Source organism: Equus asinus, chromosome 27 (genome assembly GCF_041296235.1).
Source record: "Equus asinus isolate D_3611 breed Donkey chromosome 27, EquAss-T2T_v2, whole genome shotgun sequence".
Classification (NCBI taxonomy): Eukaryota; Metazoa; Chordata; class Mammalia; order Perissodactyla; family Equidae; genus Equus; species Equus asinus.
In genome coordinates, this window is record NC_091816.1 from 192,149 (window position 1) to 210,358 (window position 18,210).

Below are 18,210 nucleotides of genomic sequence, written 5' to 3' on the forward strand. Positions count from 1 at the left end.
ATCCTGACGGCTGCTTTTGCAAACTCTCTGGCTTGTTTACATCCCAAGTCTCAAGGCAGTTTATCCAGATGCAGCCTCATGAGTGCAGGGCAGTGTCACCACCTCTCTTGTCTTAGAAACAGTTCTTACCTTACATAGAGTGGACCTGAGATGGCACCCGTGCTTTGGTGGCAAAGTCACTGTGCGCTCTCACTGGGCTGGCTGTGGATGACGCCACAGGCTTTCTTCTCTGTGTGCGTGCACAAGGTCCTGCCTTGACCTCGTATAATTCTTTTATTTTTTATAGCTCAAGTGTAAAATTTAAACTCTTACGTCTTAACATTAATTTGCTTCATTTCTCTGCCTGAGATTTTTTTGGAATCCTGATTCTGTCATTTAGTATAATCATTTTCTCCTAGCTTTATGCCACACATTTTTAATAAACTCGCCGTTTGCAGCTTCAGTTATTAATTAAAATGTTGAACAGATGGGGCCAAAAGGTGAGCTTCGCGGCAGGACGCTCTTCCAGGTTGAATGTACGCTGTGATCAGCACGTGCAAGTGGCTGCACGCCCGCCACCTGTGCTAACATCTGAACCATATTTCTCCATTTTGCCCACAGATATTTCTTTAAAGACCCTGTTAAATTCTTTATGGCTCAGATATTCCGTCTACCGCATTTTTTAAATCTACCTACTCTAACAAAATGGGAAATGAACATAGTCTGAAATGGTTTGTTTTGGAAACCCATGCTGGCTTCCAGTAATGCCTGTTTCCCTTATTCTTCTCTCTAAAACTATGCTGAGAATTATTATCAAGCTCAATGGTCTCCAGCATCCAGAACTCACAATCTTCTCTCATATTAGAAAGATATTTGCCTGTCTCCAGTACTTCCTACTGCTTACAATTTTTCGGTAAAATTTGACAGTGATTCAGCAGTCTCATTGGTAAATCTCAGCACTGTGGGATAGATTTAATCTAGAGAGGAGCCATCGCTTAGAGTTGCTAGTTTTTCATTACAATATCTTAATTTGCCCTGGGTTTTAGTTTCCTCTCATGAGTGTTCATCTTTTACAAATGATCTCTCTTGTTCCTTTGGTTCTAATATTGATTGTGCACCAATCAGAGTATGACAATGTACACAAAACTATGTCCGGAGGACGGACAGCTGGGCTACGAGGATTCATTTTTTTTTTAACTGAGATATAATTGATATATAACACTTTTAGTTTCAGGTGTACAATATCATTCACTATTCGTATAAGAGGATTCATGTTTGAGATTCACTTTCAAAATAGGAAATTTGAGTGGAAGCCAAGGGACCTCTCTCCCCTTTCCCCACCCCCAGCCGTTTATTTCTCTGAGCTTTACGCATCAGAATGGTTTTGACCTCTGCCGGGCAACAGTTTCATTTATGTTTAGGAGGACGTAACCAGTGACCTTGCTTCAAAAGCCCAAACCCCCAAACATAAGACATCCTCCTCAGTATTCAGAAGTTAAATGATTAGGGTGGAATTTTATTTTTTAATCTTCCAAGTCAACAGATAGTATTTCAACAGTGAGCTTGGTTATGAGAATACAAGTATATACACCAGGCACCACGAAGCAGTGAGCAGTATTTGTATTTCAGGGCAATAAATGACTCCTGGTCCCCCTGCCTTGATATGTGTTAAATGGGAATGCAAATGGATTCTGGAAATTACTCCAAAACGTGCGTTCTGCCCCTGCTCAGAGCCCCCTGGTGAGGACAGTGGGCCTCTGGTCTCTGCAGGTGAGTCAGAGGTAACAATCTGACCTTCTCACCACCTTAATCAATTACCCAGCCCAATCTCTCACTGTGGGACTTGCGGCTGACCTTTTATGGAAGAGGGGTATGTCGTGTTGCCTTGATTTTTAAAGGTAGTATTCTAGTTGCTTAAATGAACAAACAACGTTCTCCCAAATGATTGAAACTTGTTGGATTTATTTCTTTCTAAAGTTTGTACATTTACGTATATCATACACATATTTTAAATCCTTCACTATTTTGCATGATTTCTATTACATAAAAACCACTTAAATGCAGTAAATTTTGTTGTTGTAAAACAACAAATGATCCCCAACTTATAAAAACACAGGTGCAGTTCCATTCACGAACGTTTGCACAGCAGAGATGTACTACACGGGTCGCGGCTTCTGTGCGCATCAGTGACTCGCTTGTCGACACGGTTTAGGTTTACTTCAGTAACGGTGAGATAGGATGATATTTATATACAACTATGTTAATAAAAAATAAAGCAACTGTAAAATGTAAACTTAATTTTCAAAATCTTCTTTAAACACTTTAACAATATCCACATAAATTACTGTTCCATTCAAAAGATGACCACCATAAATGCCACGACTTTCTAGGAGATGGCATTTCTCAAATCTGGTGGGTGACAATGAGGAACAGGTCTCCAGTACGTGATTCGGTACCACTAGCTTACTCAAGTCTGTCAGTGCTGACAGTGTGGCCACTGGAAAGGACGAGGCCGCTAGTTTGTTGCTAATTGCTTTCACAGTTTGCAGGGACATCTGGCACCAGGACTGCAATGAAACTGAAGGGATTGGTAGAGAAGACTCCGAAGGTAAAGAATGGTCCACACTGGCATTAGTTTGAGCCACGGTAAACAGAACCCAGATAACAGGTTTGAACGTTAACAGCTTGTTTCCTATGAAAGGATACACACCACTGCCTGTGCTATAGTAACCGAGGCTGACATGCCGCCTCTCCACTTGTGTAGATTTCTGTTCCAGAAACGGGCCCCTGAAACTGGAGGTAGCAGAGAGCGCAGGGAGGCCCTGAGGCCTGCGCCCACAGCTCCCATCCAGGCTGAGCAGAACTGCTAGGCGCTAAGTTGAGTGGGCCCTCACCTTCCCACGGAAATGAAATGGCGTGCACTTCCAGAGGTCTGGGCGCTACAGCGAGCACATCCCCATCCCTGTCCCCGGGTGGAGAGCAGCATGCTGGCTTGTTTCTTGCAAAGGCAAAATATATGGTCTAGGTTTCAGTTAGGGAACTTTTTTACCTTTGTCATGTGTCACCTCCAGTGACTCGGTCATTCTCAGCATTGATGTCTCGCCTCTGCAGGGTCAACCCTTAGGATGGCTGGATTCCCAAAGCTGGGGAAGTAGCATGTGAAACCCAGATGTGCTTGCTGCTCAGCAGAAGGCCGAGTGGAGTGGCAGGGGAGGGAGAAGCTCCCCTGTGCAGAGAGGAAACATGCCCCTCTGCGGGCCGGGCACTCAGGGGCGGGGCGAGGAGTCGCCAGCCGGCAGTGCTGCCCTGGGCTCTGTGGCTGGGCTCTCCTGGGAGGACTGAAGACTCACTCACGGGGAAATAGTGCGTCAAACTCAAATTCTCTCATCAACCATCATTTTCAGGAATTGAAGTGAAGGTGCTTATTTGAAGAACACCATTAGTGAGAGCTTAGCTCTCTCCCCTGCAAAGGGAAAGACATTTGAGCTCAGTGCCCTCCCATTTCCAGCCTCACTGTTGTTGCTGATGGGAAGGGCTTAACTGTTGAGCATGCTCCAGTCTGCGCTCTCCACCAGCACGGCTCGAGAGCTCCCCTGGGGAGGGCTTCCGGAGCAAGTGGCAATGCCACCCTGGAAATGGCGCACACCAGCCTTCTGGAACTTCCCCAGGTCACTGTGGGATGCTGGAGAGCTGCTGCTCGTGAATTACCAGAAAGCTGCCAATTGGTGTCCACCAGAAAGGATGTGCTCTGTATGCCCTCACTTATTTGTTAAAAATGCATGCATCTCCAAGTCAGGCACCAGCGCTCAGCCTCCTCCCTGGCCCCGCAACACCCCTCTGAGGCAGGTTCCACCCCCTTTGTTTATCACCTCTGTGCAACACTCTGGCCCTTTGTGTCTTAAGTTTGTGTAACTTCAAACACTATGTGTACAGGTGTGCAAGCGTATGTACACACACGAGAGGCCCCAGATGTGTGAACCTTTCCCTTATGCACCTAAGGGGACAGTAAACTGGTTCCAAATCTCTCAGAAGCAGAGGACTGACCACCTGCATGTCTGCCCCAAATGGAGGCAACTAGCTCACACACTCCCACCCCTGACCTCACTGTGGTCTAATTACTCTTGTTAGAGCTTAAAAAAAGTATTCTAGGGGCCGGCCCTGTGGCCGAGTGGTTAAGTTTTCGTGCTCAGCTTCTGCGGCCCAGGGTTTCACGGGTTCAGATCCTGGGCGCGGACATGGCCCTGCTCATCAGGCCATGCTGAGGCGGCGTCCCACATGCCACAACCAGAAGGACCCACAACTAGAGTATACAACTAACTACTGGGGGGCTTTGGGAAGGAGAAGAAGGAAAAAAAAAAAGATTGGCAACAGATGTTAGCTCAGGTGCCAATCTTTAAACAAACAAAAAAGTATCCTAATGTCATAAACAATCAATGTGCATATGTCCTCTCTACAGAGTGGACATTACTATCCATGCCACATGGTTACCTGGCTTTATAACCTACATGGCTTTATATTAAAGTTCAAACATTTCAAATGATTAAGGCCCAAAATAAAACTTATTTTTGCTACTCCTTTTGTAAATGATTTCTGAATCAAATGGATGTTTTTGCAAATCACTATAATTCTTAGAAGGAAACACATTCTTGCAAAACAAAGACCCTGCTCGTCAGTCACAGAGCCAGTGCACTGCACGTCAAGAACAAGTTAGGAAATATGAGATATTTGGAAAAATACTTTGAGACTCTAGAGCTAATATAAAAACTCGAGTGTAACTACCAACACCCCACTGCAGCCTGGAGCTGTGGACTGGCCTGCTCGCAGTCCAGCTCTCTGAGTCAGACACTGAGAACACGAGGCAGCCTGTTTACACAAACGCACGGCACTCACCCCGTCACTCACACACACACGCAGTGCTGCTTTAAATACACCAAACATGCTGGCCAGCAGAACTTTAATCCCTAGTTATCTATTTACACGCTGTAAGATAAGCAGTAAGCTCAAACTACTAAGGCCAGTGGCTCTTCTTTGGGGAGAGGCAGGAAAAGAGACCTAAATATGAAAATATTAAATAAAGGTTGAACCTGGTCCACAGCCTGTCCTAAGTTCTTTTACTTGTGACACCAGAGGGTAATTTGTGCAACTGCACACCTAGAATGCAGTGCCCCGGTGTGGGAGCCCTGACATACTGTACACTGCAATATTTCTTCCCAGTAAAGAGGGTAAGCATGCGGCGCCCGGAGAGGGGCTTGACTCACTGGAAAGTAGACGCAGGTCCATAAATGAAACGGTGGGTACTGACTTAACTCTTCGGAAAGCTATTTTTCTGGACTAATTACAACAATAAAGAACGTGTGCTTTAAAGCATCACACTTTGTAATAAGCCCCAAATTGTCCATTTGACTTTGAGTGCTCTGAATACTGAAGCTGCTAAGGCTGCACAGGCTGCCTGTTTTTCTTCTTCGTTCTGTGTATCCCAAATTATAATGAGCTACCTTACTATACACAGTACATTGAAATAGTTGCCCAAAGTTAGTGCAGATCATTGTTGCCCTGGTGACTCAAAGCTCAAAGATGGAATTTTCTAGCATAAAATATTATTATTAAAAAAATTTAATGAAAATATCATTTGAATTTAAGTTTAATAAAACAGTACCATTATATATACTCCCAATAACTGCATTATATACTCAATCCTATGAGGTTTTTACTTTTCATATCACACTGGTTATTAGAACAAAAATAAATTTGATATACATATACCATATACTGATAGACAATCTACACATTGATACATATACATACAACTATAAATACCCACAGTACAACATTGGCAGGTGACAGAAGGCATTTTCTTTGATGTCTGACATACTATCTATATGAATATTCTCGAAAGGTCTGCAATACTACCGATACACAGATAAATTACAAAGGATGAGCCAAAGAGACTTAAGGAAACCTACTGTATATACAGATACTTGCAATATTTTCTTGCTGTTGCATTCAAGTCAACAACCGTCATGCAGATTCAAGTATTTCCTGACATTCTCCCTATTGAAGAAATTCTCCCTGCATGCAAAGGGCCAGCTCCTGTCCTCAGCAGAAGGCTGCCCACTCGGTTTCGGATACTGTAGGTACAAAAGGAGAATGCCAATGACTTTGGACTTCAGCCCTCCTTTTCAGAGTGCGAAGTTTGAAAGGAATCTGAGAGAGGCAATGAAAAGCACTGCTCTGTCACCTGTGGGGATTATTTTGTGGTGAACTATGATCTCTGCCGTCCTCTGGACGACTTGATGGTGTAGGATGTGACAAGCCGGAGCTGGGGCAGACGAGTGGCCTGGCCTGGGAGAACAGCCAGCCAGGGAGCTTTGGAGCAAGGTGGGCCCAGAGGCTCATCTGCCCGCACAGCTGACCGACCCTTTTCTGTCAGAATAACAGATGCTCTGCGAGAAAAGCAGATGCTATTCAAACCCACAGCCGCACTGTTAGCCACAGAGCAGGCTCCACTTTTCACAAGTCCTAGCATGCCACTTGGGTTCTTTGTTTAACAGAGCTAATTTTACAGTTGGAAAAAATTCTGTCATTTGAAAAGTGAAGAAGGGACTATTCGGGGCTGAAATTAAGCAAGGTGGCCACCAACCTGCTGAAATTTGACCAGGTCCATAAGAGCTAAACTACAGAGACTGGACCTACAAGGCTAAAATGCTCCCTGTGAATTGAGGTTTAACAAAGCTAACTGATGACTACAAGGAAAAATGCCAAAGGAGCTCAAATCCCAAGGACAACTAACTAAACACAAGAAAGCCTTGATGGTAAGACCACGGAGAAACTTCCTTAAGGTCGGTTTTCTTTCAACTGTCTATGACCGAGGATAAAGGCAGAGGAGAGACACTGCTGGCTCACCGTGACAGCAGGCCCTGCCTTAGCGAAGAACGCTGTCCCGGGCCCTTTGCCTGACAGCGGGGGCAGCGGGCAGGACCAGTGAAACCGTGTAACTGCGCCTAGGCGGCAAAGGGCCTCCCTGCTGGTGGTGACGTAAACCCTTCTCCAGCCTCAGAAGCTCTGCGGTTTGGCCACAGAACCACCCCTAGCCTGGCCCTGGAAAGCCAGCCAGTCCTCCTAGTCTAGAATGAATTCCCTCCTAGCACTCTGACTAGGAAGCAGTGCTTGTCTTCTGAACTGTAACAGTCAGAGGAGCAGGGAGGGCCTAACACAGTTGCTTTCTACCCTCCCTACCTCAGAGCGACAGAAAAGGTTACACACAGCCGGAACACAGCGCCACCACAGCACTCTCCCACGGGCTGGTTTGATTGAGACTAACTAAAATGCACAGAAGTATTGCTTGGTTTAATTAGGCATTACTAAGACTTAGCAAAATGATGTTTTTAAAAAGCACACTTCGAATAATGTGTATGGCCTGGCAATAAAATAAGGACTCTGCATGCTAGGAATTAAGTTTTGACTGCCACCAAGGAATTCCTGACACCTCCTGGAAAAGTCAGCCTGTGAGGTGGGAGAACGAACCCCGAGACACTCACGGATCTGACACGTGGGCCACTTCCATGGTCAGTTTGGCAACAAGACTATTACCAAGGTATTTTGATGACTATCAGATTTTCTATACTAAAAATTAATGTTAAGTGTATAAATGTGTAGAGGAATAATGATTTGTCACATGAGAGAAATCCCAAGGCTCCTGTGCTGAGGTTGGGGTGAGGAGTGGGCGTGGGGAGGGGGCGTCCCTTCGGAAGGAGAGGAGGAGGTGACTCCCCTGTACCGTGAATGGGCAGCAGGCTGTGGAAGGAAACGTCTTCAATTTCTTCTGACCAGATACCATAGGAAAGAAATTACCACAAAAGAAAATGTGGTTGGCTATGGGCAAGATTTTCAGAATCTAGTCACATCAGAGGCATTTCCTCCTATAGGATAAACTCTTGGCCTGCTGAGTACACTGACAACAGACACTAACATTTCAGAGGGCTCAGAGAGTGTTCTCAGCCCATCACCTAAAGATGGACAATATCATGCCAGGGCTATCTGGGATCCTGGCTCTCAAAATAATCTTTGCAGTTGTTTTTAAAGATAAACTATGGAAAGAGAGTATCCACAGCTTCCAAAGTGCCCTCTTACCCACTATCTACGAGCACAGCCAGAGGCTCCTGCGTTAGCATGAGAGAGTCATACAATGGGAACAAGGCTGTCGTGGTGCTGATGCTAGCCGAGTATCTCAGAACCACTCTAAATGTCAGCAACACGTAACAAGTACCATTCCATGTCTATTACACACTGTAAGTAAAATACACAGAGACATTCTATACACAGACACACTCACACTGTGGGCCAACACGTTCAAGCCAGTCAGGGATGGTTATTTTTCTTTAGTTATTGAAGCTCAGAGATGACAGAGTCTAGGTACCTCTCTCCCCTCTGCTTAGGATATATATGTAGGCAGAAAACAAACAGGCTGATTATTCAGATTCTAGGAAGAAAGATGATTCCCTTGTGGAAATCTTGGATTTAGTCAGAAGCTACGAAAATGAATCAGGTACATGGGCCATATTGGCCACTACCCTGTTTGCTTCTGTTTTGAAACATAAATTGAATCTATCCCTTTACCTAACAAGACAGAGAGTCAGAGTGAGTCTTTCAAAGGTGAGGCAAAATACTTATCACAAAGCAAGCAGCTGCCACCTCAGAGAGGCCTTTCTCTTTCCTGGGCACCAGCAAAGATGGGCATTCATACGGGTGAAGGAAGTAAATGTTAATAGATAACCCTCTGCGTCAGAACACCACCCCACTAGACACTACCACGGTTTAACAGTGGGTCTTCTCTAACTCGCTGGAACCATGCTATTCATGCGGAGTCCCTACTTCTTTGGTCAGAGTACCTTTAATTAATAAACTGAGTGGAACAGAGGAAATTTCTATGGGAGGGAAAGAGTATTCAAAGTGATTCCATAGTTCTGAAGTTGTGGGGATTACAGATTTCAGGCTCACAGGTTTCAAAATCAGAAAGTTCTAATTCACCGTGGGCTCAGTTTTCACTCTTGTCTTCCTCCACGAGAGAATGTCCTGTTTATCACCCTGAATTCCAGAGGGACCTCATTCCAACAGGCTCGTGACTGTAAGGTTAACAGAACTATTTCGAGAAGACAGAAAGAAATGATTTAAAATAAAGTGTCTATTTTTAGGAGAAAGTTCAGTAATAGCAAAGTCAAGTGGCTATCAAAGAGGCTGAGATAAGAGTAAATTAAGTAACTTTGCATATGCAACAGCAGATTCCTCAGTTTTCCAACCATAATTCATTCAGACTATTTTTTACTTTCAAGTTGATTTTAAAGAATCAATATTCCGTTGCCGGCAACTGCAGCTACTTTTTCCTTTCTTATTTTGTTTTCTTTAGGAAAAGAACAAAAGGGGGTCCTTTTCCCACATTATTGCATTAGGAAGACCCCAATATTCTTACAGCCAGGAGATAACACCATGCCTATATAACATAGAAAAGAATCTAATTCCTGGATGGCAGGGTGTGACAACAGGAAGGAGTCCGCATCCCTGGTCCAGACCCTGTGGGAGCAAGGGGACAATTTCCTGCAGGCCACACACATGCCCACTGGTGCAGCCCCCACGGTCCTAGACAGAACCACAGGAACGTGCTGTCATCTTCCTGGCAACCTTCAACAGCGAAAAGATTCCACTTCCTCTTCCCTTGCTTGGCTGAAAGGGAGTCGACACTTCTGGCAAGCTAGTGCTTCCTGAGCTCCCTGTCCTGCGACCTTCACACCCCCTCTGCCTGCTTCCAGCAGGGTCCGACCTCAACAGAAGCGCTAAGATGCAGGTAGAGCTGCACCCCCGCGGGCCTCTGGACTCCCAGAACTGTAATTCTCGGCTGAACCTCTGTGAGTGCTCGGTTCCACCTCTGTGACCGGGCAAGATTTCACATATAAAGGTTTCTATTAACTCCGGCTAGAATTCACTAAACTACAAAGTTTGTCCAGTTAAGGGTTTCACAATGGATTAAATTTTTTAACCTTAAAAAAAAGTATAACAGCTGATTTGAGAACACATAAAACAACTGAGTAGAGTGCAAACAAGAGAAAACCAAAGGAGAAGTGAGACGGCTTTCATTCTGAAATCGTGGTCCCTCCCCTCACAGAAAAGGTGCATTAGTTACCAAGTAGCAAAAATCATCAAAGCAAAGAAATCAAGAGCAAGGAGACAATCTGTACAGAAACTAACAAAAATATACAATAGAAAAGGTTACTAATGCACCATTTAGTCACAGACTTTTTTTTTTAAAATATACTCATGGATTTACCAGAAGGATCTTGAAAAACTCTATTCCCCATGACCAGCATCCTGGTCCTAGGCGGATTCTAAGTAACTTTTTGCTTAACGCTTGCTGTTTCAGGTCGGTGATCTTTCCTCTCTGACACGTTCCGCTTGACCTTGGCAGTGACGGGAGAGGAGTCTGGGTTCAGCGACGGGCTGGAATGTGACTTCTTCAGCCCCGCGGCCTCGCCTTCACTGTTCCTCAGGAGCTCCTTGCCTCCCTCTTTCAGAATGCTGACGTACATTTCATAACGGGTTTTCTGGAGGGAAAGGCAGAGAAGAATGGCTGTCAGTACACTGTTCATAAATGCGTATGTGCGACACACTCATGTGTTAACCACCTGGAGAACGGGACTGGCTGCTGACGACTCGACTTCATTCCCCAAAGTGGGCAACAGCTACCGGAGACCGGCTGATGGATCCATTCATTTAGATAAGAAATAAAGGGGCTGGCCTCGTGGCAGAGTGGTGAAGTTTGCGTGCTCCACTTCAGAGGCCCGGGGTTCACTGATTCTGATCCCAGGCGTGGACCCACACACCACTCATCAGGCCACGATGTGGCAGTGTCCCACATACAAAATAGAGGAAGACTGGCACAGGTGTTAGCTCAGTGACAGTCGTCCTCAAGCAAAAAGAGGAAGACTGGTGACAGGTGCTGGCTCAGGGCTAATCTTCCTCACCAAAAGGAAAAAAAAAATTTTAAGAAATAAAGACAGAATTTTTGTTGTCCTTATTTGTTCTGCATTCTGAAGGAATGTCAACTTGGAATTACGGGTTGTTAGATGGAAGACATGCTTCCTGATCCCTCAGGCACAAGAAGGGTGGAAGCTGTGACCTCGGGTTTTTGGCGAGTGGATGGCTCCCGGGGCTCAGTCCTGTGGTCACCTGAGCTTCCTCCAGGACCGTGGCCTCACTTGACCCTCACTGGAACATGGTCACTTACTTTCTTTCCTGCTCCTGTAGCTCTGCAAAGACTCCCCTATGAGTCTATGATGATCCTACTCTCCAGTCCCCTATAAGACCACAATTCTTTCTAGAAGCTGCTCTGGGGTTCTCGCCATTGCTTTTATGCTAGGATTACCAAATTCTAGAGTACTATGGTTTCCTGGAAAACTTGAAATTATTTCCTGATGTTTTTGCATTCTACAAATTTTTTTTCATCAACAGCTATCTGTTGAGTATCTCCTATGTTTAAACAGCTCCTGGATTCTCCTGTCTAACTGAGAAGACACTGCAGAGATTTCTGTCTCTAACTTTACTTGGTGCTGGTTTTTTTTTTAAAGTTTCCAGCTGAGTCACTCTATAGAACTATTATATATATATTGCAGATTACAGAAGAGTCTCAGATTCTTGATTTGATGGATTCAAATCAAAATAAGTCTTTCACCATACAGCTTGAATACATAAAGGATTTACAGAAGGCCTAAAGTGTTTTATTTCTAAATAAAGAAACGTGGCAGTTATAAATCATCCCAATAAAGGTAGGCAAATTCTGTTATGACTGGAAATCTTTTAGGGATTTTTCTAATCAGGTTGAGATTTTGTATATCTCACTTTTAAGTTAGTAATTATGAAGTTCAAGCTACTTGAAGCTACTCTTTCAAGTTGTTTTGTTCAAAAGTGGGAAAAAACTGCCAGTCATGAAGCTTGCTCTGGGCTTGGTTGGTATCTATGTGGGAGTGCTAAGCCTTGGTGGGTGGCGATGATGACATTTATGGAGTGCCACGTGCTAACTTCAGGCCATTAATGTAATCATCATATGGAATTGGTGTCTTATTAACCCTGTCTTACAGTAAAGGAAACACAAGCAGAGGGAAGCCTCAAGTCAGAGTCAGCAACGAAGTGAAGCTGGGATGTGAACTCTGGAAGTCTGACTCGAGGGCCGATGCTCGTAAGTTTTGGGTGAATGGGCAGGAAAAGATACAGGTGAATGCAGTGTTTAGGATGACTACTCTGACAGACACTGTTGGTTTGGCCAATCAAAAGCCACTCTCAAACCCCTCTCCTCCAATGTCCCTCCCACTGCAAAGGTTGATAAAACCCCATACTTCCCCAGCCCCTCCTGCAGCTAAGTGGGGCCATGTGATATTCTGGTCAATAAGATGTACGGAGAAGTGTATTGGGGTGCTTCTGGAAAGGTATTTTGCTCCCTGATTAAACGGACAGGATTTAGAGGAGAAGCCACTGGTGCTAGCCCCTCACTCTTACTCTTTCCTTGACATAGGTGCGTTTCCTAAAGCTGCGCCCTGTGACATGGGGGCAGCAGGTGTGAAGACAAAGGACAACAAGCTAGGCCGGAGGAAAATTGGAAAGACAGAAAGAGCCTGGGTTCTTGATGACTCAGTGAGCTGGATCCAACTCTCAGATTCCCTACTACCTCTGAATACCCTGTTAAGTATGGATGATAAATATCCTTAGGGGTTAAGCCACTTTTTCTCAGGTACTGTTAATTGCAGCTGAAAGCATTACTAATTGATGCACATTCTAAGTCTAATAAAGAGGTAACAAAGTAAAAGAATAAAAGACTAAACTTATCTCAGAAAGCTACATAAGGGTTTAAGAAGGGCATCTGCTAATAAAAAAATATGTCATCAGTATTACACATTAGTCTGTGCATCAGTGAATCAGACGATTGAACTAGACAATATCCAAAGGGCATACTAGTTTGAAAGTTCTAGTCATTCTAGGAATTTATTACTAAATCTGTCTCTAACCTGCCTTGGTGACAAGATTAAAATGGAGGAAAGGATTACTCCCAATATGAACAAGGTTTAGTAAAACGATCTAAAAGCAGTTTAAAAATAGATTCAGACCACCACTGTAAGGCATGCTATTTCACAAAGCTGGGGCATTTATACAGTGAAAGGGGGATGAAGGATAATTTTTTGAGGTGACTTGAAAGGGAACAAAATGAGAGAAGGTGATAAGGCCAGTTTTCTACTAGTCTTCGAAGAAACTGATATTACCAGGAAAATTCATCTGAAAAATACATGAAAGAAAACTATTTCATCCATTCGTTCTATAGCTCCAGCTGCAAAACTGTAGCCTTCAATAAATTACATCAGTGTGTTAATCAACAAACAAAAGGTCAGCACAGAGGAGGAGCAGTACGTTCGTGACTCATCAGAAGAGAAGACAAACAAGGTGAAAGGGACGGGAAGGGAGGAGAGCTCGGCTGTTGGAAGAGAAACGAGGACAAGGAATCCCCAGGGGTTTATGAGCTTCCAAGGGTCCGTGCTCTATTCTGAGCTACAAAGCTTCTCAGGGCAGAGGCTGCGACACCTGGTAACAGAGCTTTGCTTGCTGCCGTTCTCTGAAGCCAAAGCAAATGCCTGTTCACAGTCCTTTAAGAGAACGCACCCCAGATCTGAGAGCTCTTCTGTGGCACTGCTTCCAACCACACCCTCTGGGACAAGAGACTCATCTAAGTATGTGGATCTCATTCCAGAGGCTTCGGGGCCAAGAAAAGATTGCTCCTAGCACAGAACAACAGCTCTGAGCGAAGCCCCGAAGAGCATGGGGATGAACACAGCTGTAAAAGTCCCGGCTTCACGGCTCTCTCCTGGTTTTCTCCTTTTTGGGGGTGGGAAGGTCATACTTCTTCCTACCTAGGCAACCATGTGGAATCTTTGGGGGGTTTTATTTCCCTTCCTCCTTTCAGAGAAGACAGAATTCTTATCATTTTTCTAAGATCAGTTGTGAAATGTAAGTTTTAAGTTAAAGCTGGTAAGGAAAAGCAGAGAAGCAGCAGCAAGTGTTATTTGTAAACCACATTTTAAGTCTATGATGCACCAGCTCAGAGACTGAAAACCTGATGCTCATATTCAAATGGTCAATCTTGGCCAGGGAAGCTGGAGGACAATGTGGCAGACACTGTGTGCGCATCCCCAGCAGCCTCGTTCACACTAATGGAACTGTGATTTTTATTGAGGACGTCAATGTGCCCAGGCCCAGGACAGACATCATGGTTGCAACCAGACATGATAACCCTTACTTGCTTTGCCAGTCAACCTTGCAGCCATGTGGCCTAGATGTGACGAATGACATGTAAGGTGAAGTTGACGAGGGTACTTTTGTGACAGCTTTTGCTATCCTGACAGAAGGTGGGAGACAGAATGTCTGGAGTTCAGGTAGCCATGTTGAGACCATAAAATGATAAGCATGAAAACAAAAAAGCCAATGTGCCAAGAATAGCAAATTGGAAATTTAGAAAGATCATACATCCTTAATGGCAAGACTTAGCAGCCAATAACCATTCGCTTCCAGTTTTCTTAAGTGAGATAAAAAATGTTTACACTGTTTAAACACTTAGTCAAGTTTTCTGTTATCTGCAGCCAAAAGCATTCTTAGCTAATAAAATGGTCAAAACTCAGCTTGGTCTCACTCATAAAAAAATATCCCAATTGAGTTGTACATGCTGTTCCTGTCAATTTTATTTAGGAAAAAATATGCTTGATTAATAGGCACTGGTGTTATATAGCTTTGTTGGGTTTTCTCTGAATATTTGACAAATTATTGACGGACATTATCCACTATAGGCCATTCTGTGGTCACATAATGAATATTAAATCAATGGCTATTTTATTATTTCATTAGTAGTTTTATATCAATTGCTTAACCTCTACGGGCGCTGGAGTCCAGTGCTCTCAGTTCTTCCCTATAAGCCTACAACATGCAAGATGTCTAGGAGAGTGGAGGAGTTAACCAAAAACTGAGAGTTCGATACCAGTTACGGAATGACTGGTATTCTAGTATTTATGGAGCAGGCTTAGAGACACGTCTAAAATCCTGAAGAATGAAATTTGACAATAAAAACTTCAGCCCTTGAGTTTTCTCTTTCTCTAATACCCCACATCCATTTTGTCAGCAAGTCCTGTTCCTGTCTTCAGAACATACTCAGAGTCACACCATTTCTCACCATCTCCACGCCTTCAGGCTGGACCAAGCACCAGCATCGTGCACCTGGATTATTGCAATAGCCGCCTAACTGGTCTCCTGGCTTCCGCCCTTGCCCCTCACGCACACTCTTCCCAAAAGACGTCATCTGTTAAAGGTGAGTCAGAGCCTGTCATCTCTGCTCAAAAAGCTCCAGTGGCTTCTCATTCTTAAAAGTCCTTCCGAACCTCAAATCCTTACAATGGCCTAAAAACCCCTAACCTGTGCCAACCCTCCTCGCCCTTCTCTGGTCTAATCTCTCGGTGCTCTCCTGGTGCTCACTGTCGCCAGCCACTCTGCCTCCTGCTCTCCTTGAATGCAGCAGACGCACTCCTCTCTAGGACCTTTGGTGCTTGCTGTTCACTGCCCAAAAATCACCTCCCCCAGGAATCCACAGGGCTTATTCCCTTCCCTCCTTCACCTCTTTCCCTCTTCACTCACATGTCACCTTTACACTGAGGCCTTCCCCTGGCAATCCAAATCTAAAAAAACACCTACTTTTATTGCTGTTTATGGCTTCATTTTTCTCCTCCGCACTTCTCACCATCAGCCTTCGACTTCATTTACAAAAGAATCCTGCTTATCTTCACCGTGCCAGTACCAGCATGCACTTGCACGAGGGGGCCTTCGTTCTTGTGCACTAATGTATCCCCAGCACGGAGAAGACACAGTACACACTGAGTAAACATCTGATGAATGTATGCATGGAAAGAACGAATATAAGAAAATAAAATTTCTCATATCTAGCAGAAAACATTTTGAACTCCCAATATGACAAATTCTAGAAAAATAAAAATAACATGGATATAGACGTAGAGGTAGATGCCTGATGAGTTCCTCAGCCAGTGCGTCAGGAGACATACTTTGACCTTCAGTGTTCCACCTGTGGGGGACTGGAATTGGCCACCCCAAGAAATGTCTCTTTGGCATGAGGATTATTTGGGGCTGGTTACTTTTAAAAACTGCAGACATGAGAGAAACTCTGAAAAGCAGAATTTAACCCTTTGTAAAGAGAAATTTACATTTGTAAAGGAAATATCCATCTATAAAGGTGTCTCCCTCTCTGTACCAGGAAGAAGGGGGGATGATGTTATCTCTAGAAATTCTTATCAATGCGGAAGGCAAGGACTTAAATCTGCATAATAACCTGACTCTTGTTTACTGTGCTTGTCTGGTAATCTCCTGCAACTGACCCTCCCTGCCCCCAACACCCTCCTTTGTCTTTAGCTGAGGATGGTATTTAAGGGGAGGGCTTCCACCATTTTGATGAGTTACTCAGTTTTTCTGGGTCTCTCCCATGCTATACATGTTATAAAGCTTTGTTTAATTTTCTCTTGTTATTCTGTCTCATGTGAATTTAATTTGTAGCCGGGCCAGCAGAAGGACCTAGAGTGGGTAGAGGAAATGTCTTCCTCCCCTACACACCATTGCCATGTTTCACAAAAACACTAAGGTCTGACACTGTGTGGCAGCACTGAGGCTTGAGCCGCCACTCAGCAAAGACCTGTCCATGTCCTCCCCACACCCACATCCACTTGACTGTGGCTGTCAGGACGCACGGCAAACCCTGCACAGCCCATGGAGGGTCAGGCTGCATGCTTAAGACTGGGGCACTCTCTCCACAGAGAAAGAGAAGTAGTTTATGATGAGGATTTTTAGGCTGCTTAATTTTAAAATGGTTTATGATGAGGATTTTTAGGCTGCTTAATTTTAAAATGGCTTATGATGAGGATTTTTAGGCTGGTTAGTTTTAAAACTACAGATGAGATTCAGGCTCCAAGGAGTGGAATTTGTTTGCCCCTTTGTTGGGAAACATTTACATTTCTAAGGGAAACCTCTATCTGTGAAGATGTCTCCCTCTCTGCCAGGAAGAAGGGGGAATGGTCTTATCTCTAGAAGCTCTTAATGGGGAAGGCAAGAACTTAAGTTGGTTGCTGTCTGGCAATCTCATGTAACTGGTTTAGGGTGGTGGCGTCTAACCTTTCTAACCTGTACTTAATCCGATTTGATTCTTGTCTAAAAGTCATGGGATCACTCAATGACCAGACCCCACCTGCACTGATACCATTTTAACTTTTTTTCATGTTCTTTCCTTTGTCTTGTAAAGAGATGAATCATATACCTATGCCTTAAATTTAGCCCTAACCCTCAACTCGGGGCAGCAGCAGGAGCTCTGACTGCCCGTGGGTACTGTCCCCACGCACCAGCTCTGCCTGCCCATGGGTCCTGTCCCCATGCCAGCGGGGGCAGCAGCAGCAGCTCTGCCTGCCCATGGGCCCTGTCCCCATGCCAGCAGGGGCAGCAGAAGCGGCGGCAGCAGAAGCTCTGACTGCCCATGGGTCCTGTCCCCATGCTATTCCACACTATTCTCTAAATAAAAGAGCACTACTGCCAGATCTTGAGAGTCTAAGAAATCTTTCTTTCGACTCCTCGGCTCACCGACCCCGCATCAGTTTATACCTTACCTTTGTGGTTCGTAAAACAGAGACATATTTTCTGAGCATCTCTTATGTAGTAGTAACTGAATACAAAGTTTTATTAACCAGTTTGACCTTAAAAGATAAAGTGAGAAACTGAACCACTGTATGGAGACTATGGTAGTTCTCTATCTGGATGGTTACCAGATCTCATTCTGTCTTGAAGAACAGCCTTTAAATTTACCCTGCTAACAAAAGCATTCATTAAAAAGATAAGGATTTGTCAATGCTTATTTATATCTGCATTCACTTCATGATCATTCTGATATCTAATTACATGTACTCTATCAGGATCACATTTACCATTGGGTAAATACTTTGATACTAACCTATGATTCTAAGCTCCCTCATCAATATTAACACAGGAAGGAATCTGCTGCTGACATTAAACAAATAAATAATAACAATACTAAAGTTTTATGCTTTTGTCCTGACAATAATGTTCATAACCAGGTGGTAAAAAGGGAAGAAGAAAAAACAAAAAAAT

General features: G+C 44.2%; 1 protein-coding gene across 28 annotated transcripts in view; it reads right to left on the reverse strand.

The window, feature by feature from the left end:
- Positions 1-1,921: 1,921 nt before the first annotated feature.
- PSD3 (pleckstrin and Sec7 domain containing 3) overlaps positions 1,922-18,210 on the reverse strand; it is a 655,493-nt gene continuing 639,204 nt past the window's right edge. For all 28 annotated transcript variants that reach the window (XR_011498768.1, XM_070499774.1, XM_044751008.2 and 25 more), the window contains one exon: positions 1,922-10,571. Coding sequence is in view for 27 of the 28 variants with exons in the window: in XM_070499774.1 (XP_070355875.1) it covers positions 10,356-10,571 (216 nt within the window). In the remaining variant the exon portion in view is untranslated. The remainder of the gene's footprint in view (positions 10,572-18,210) is intronic.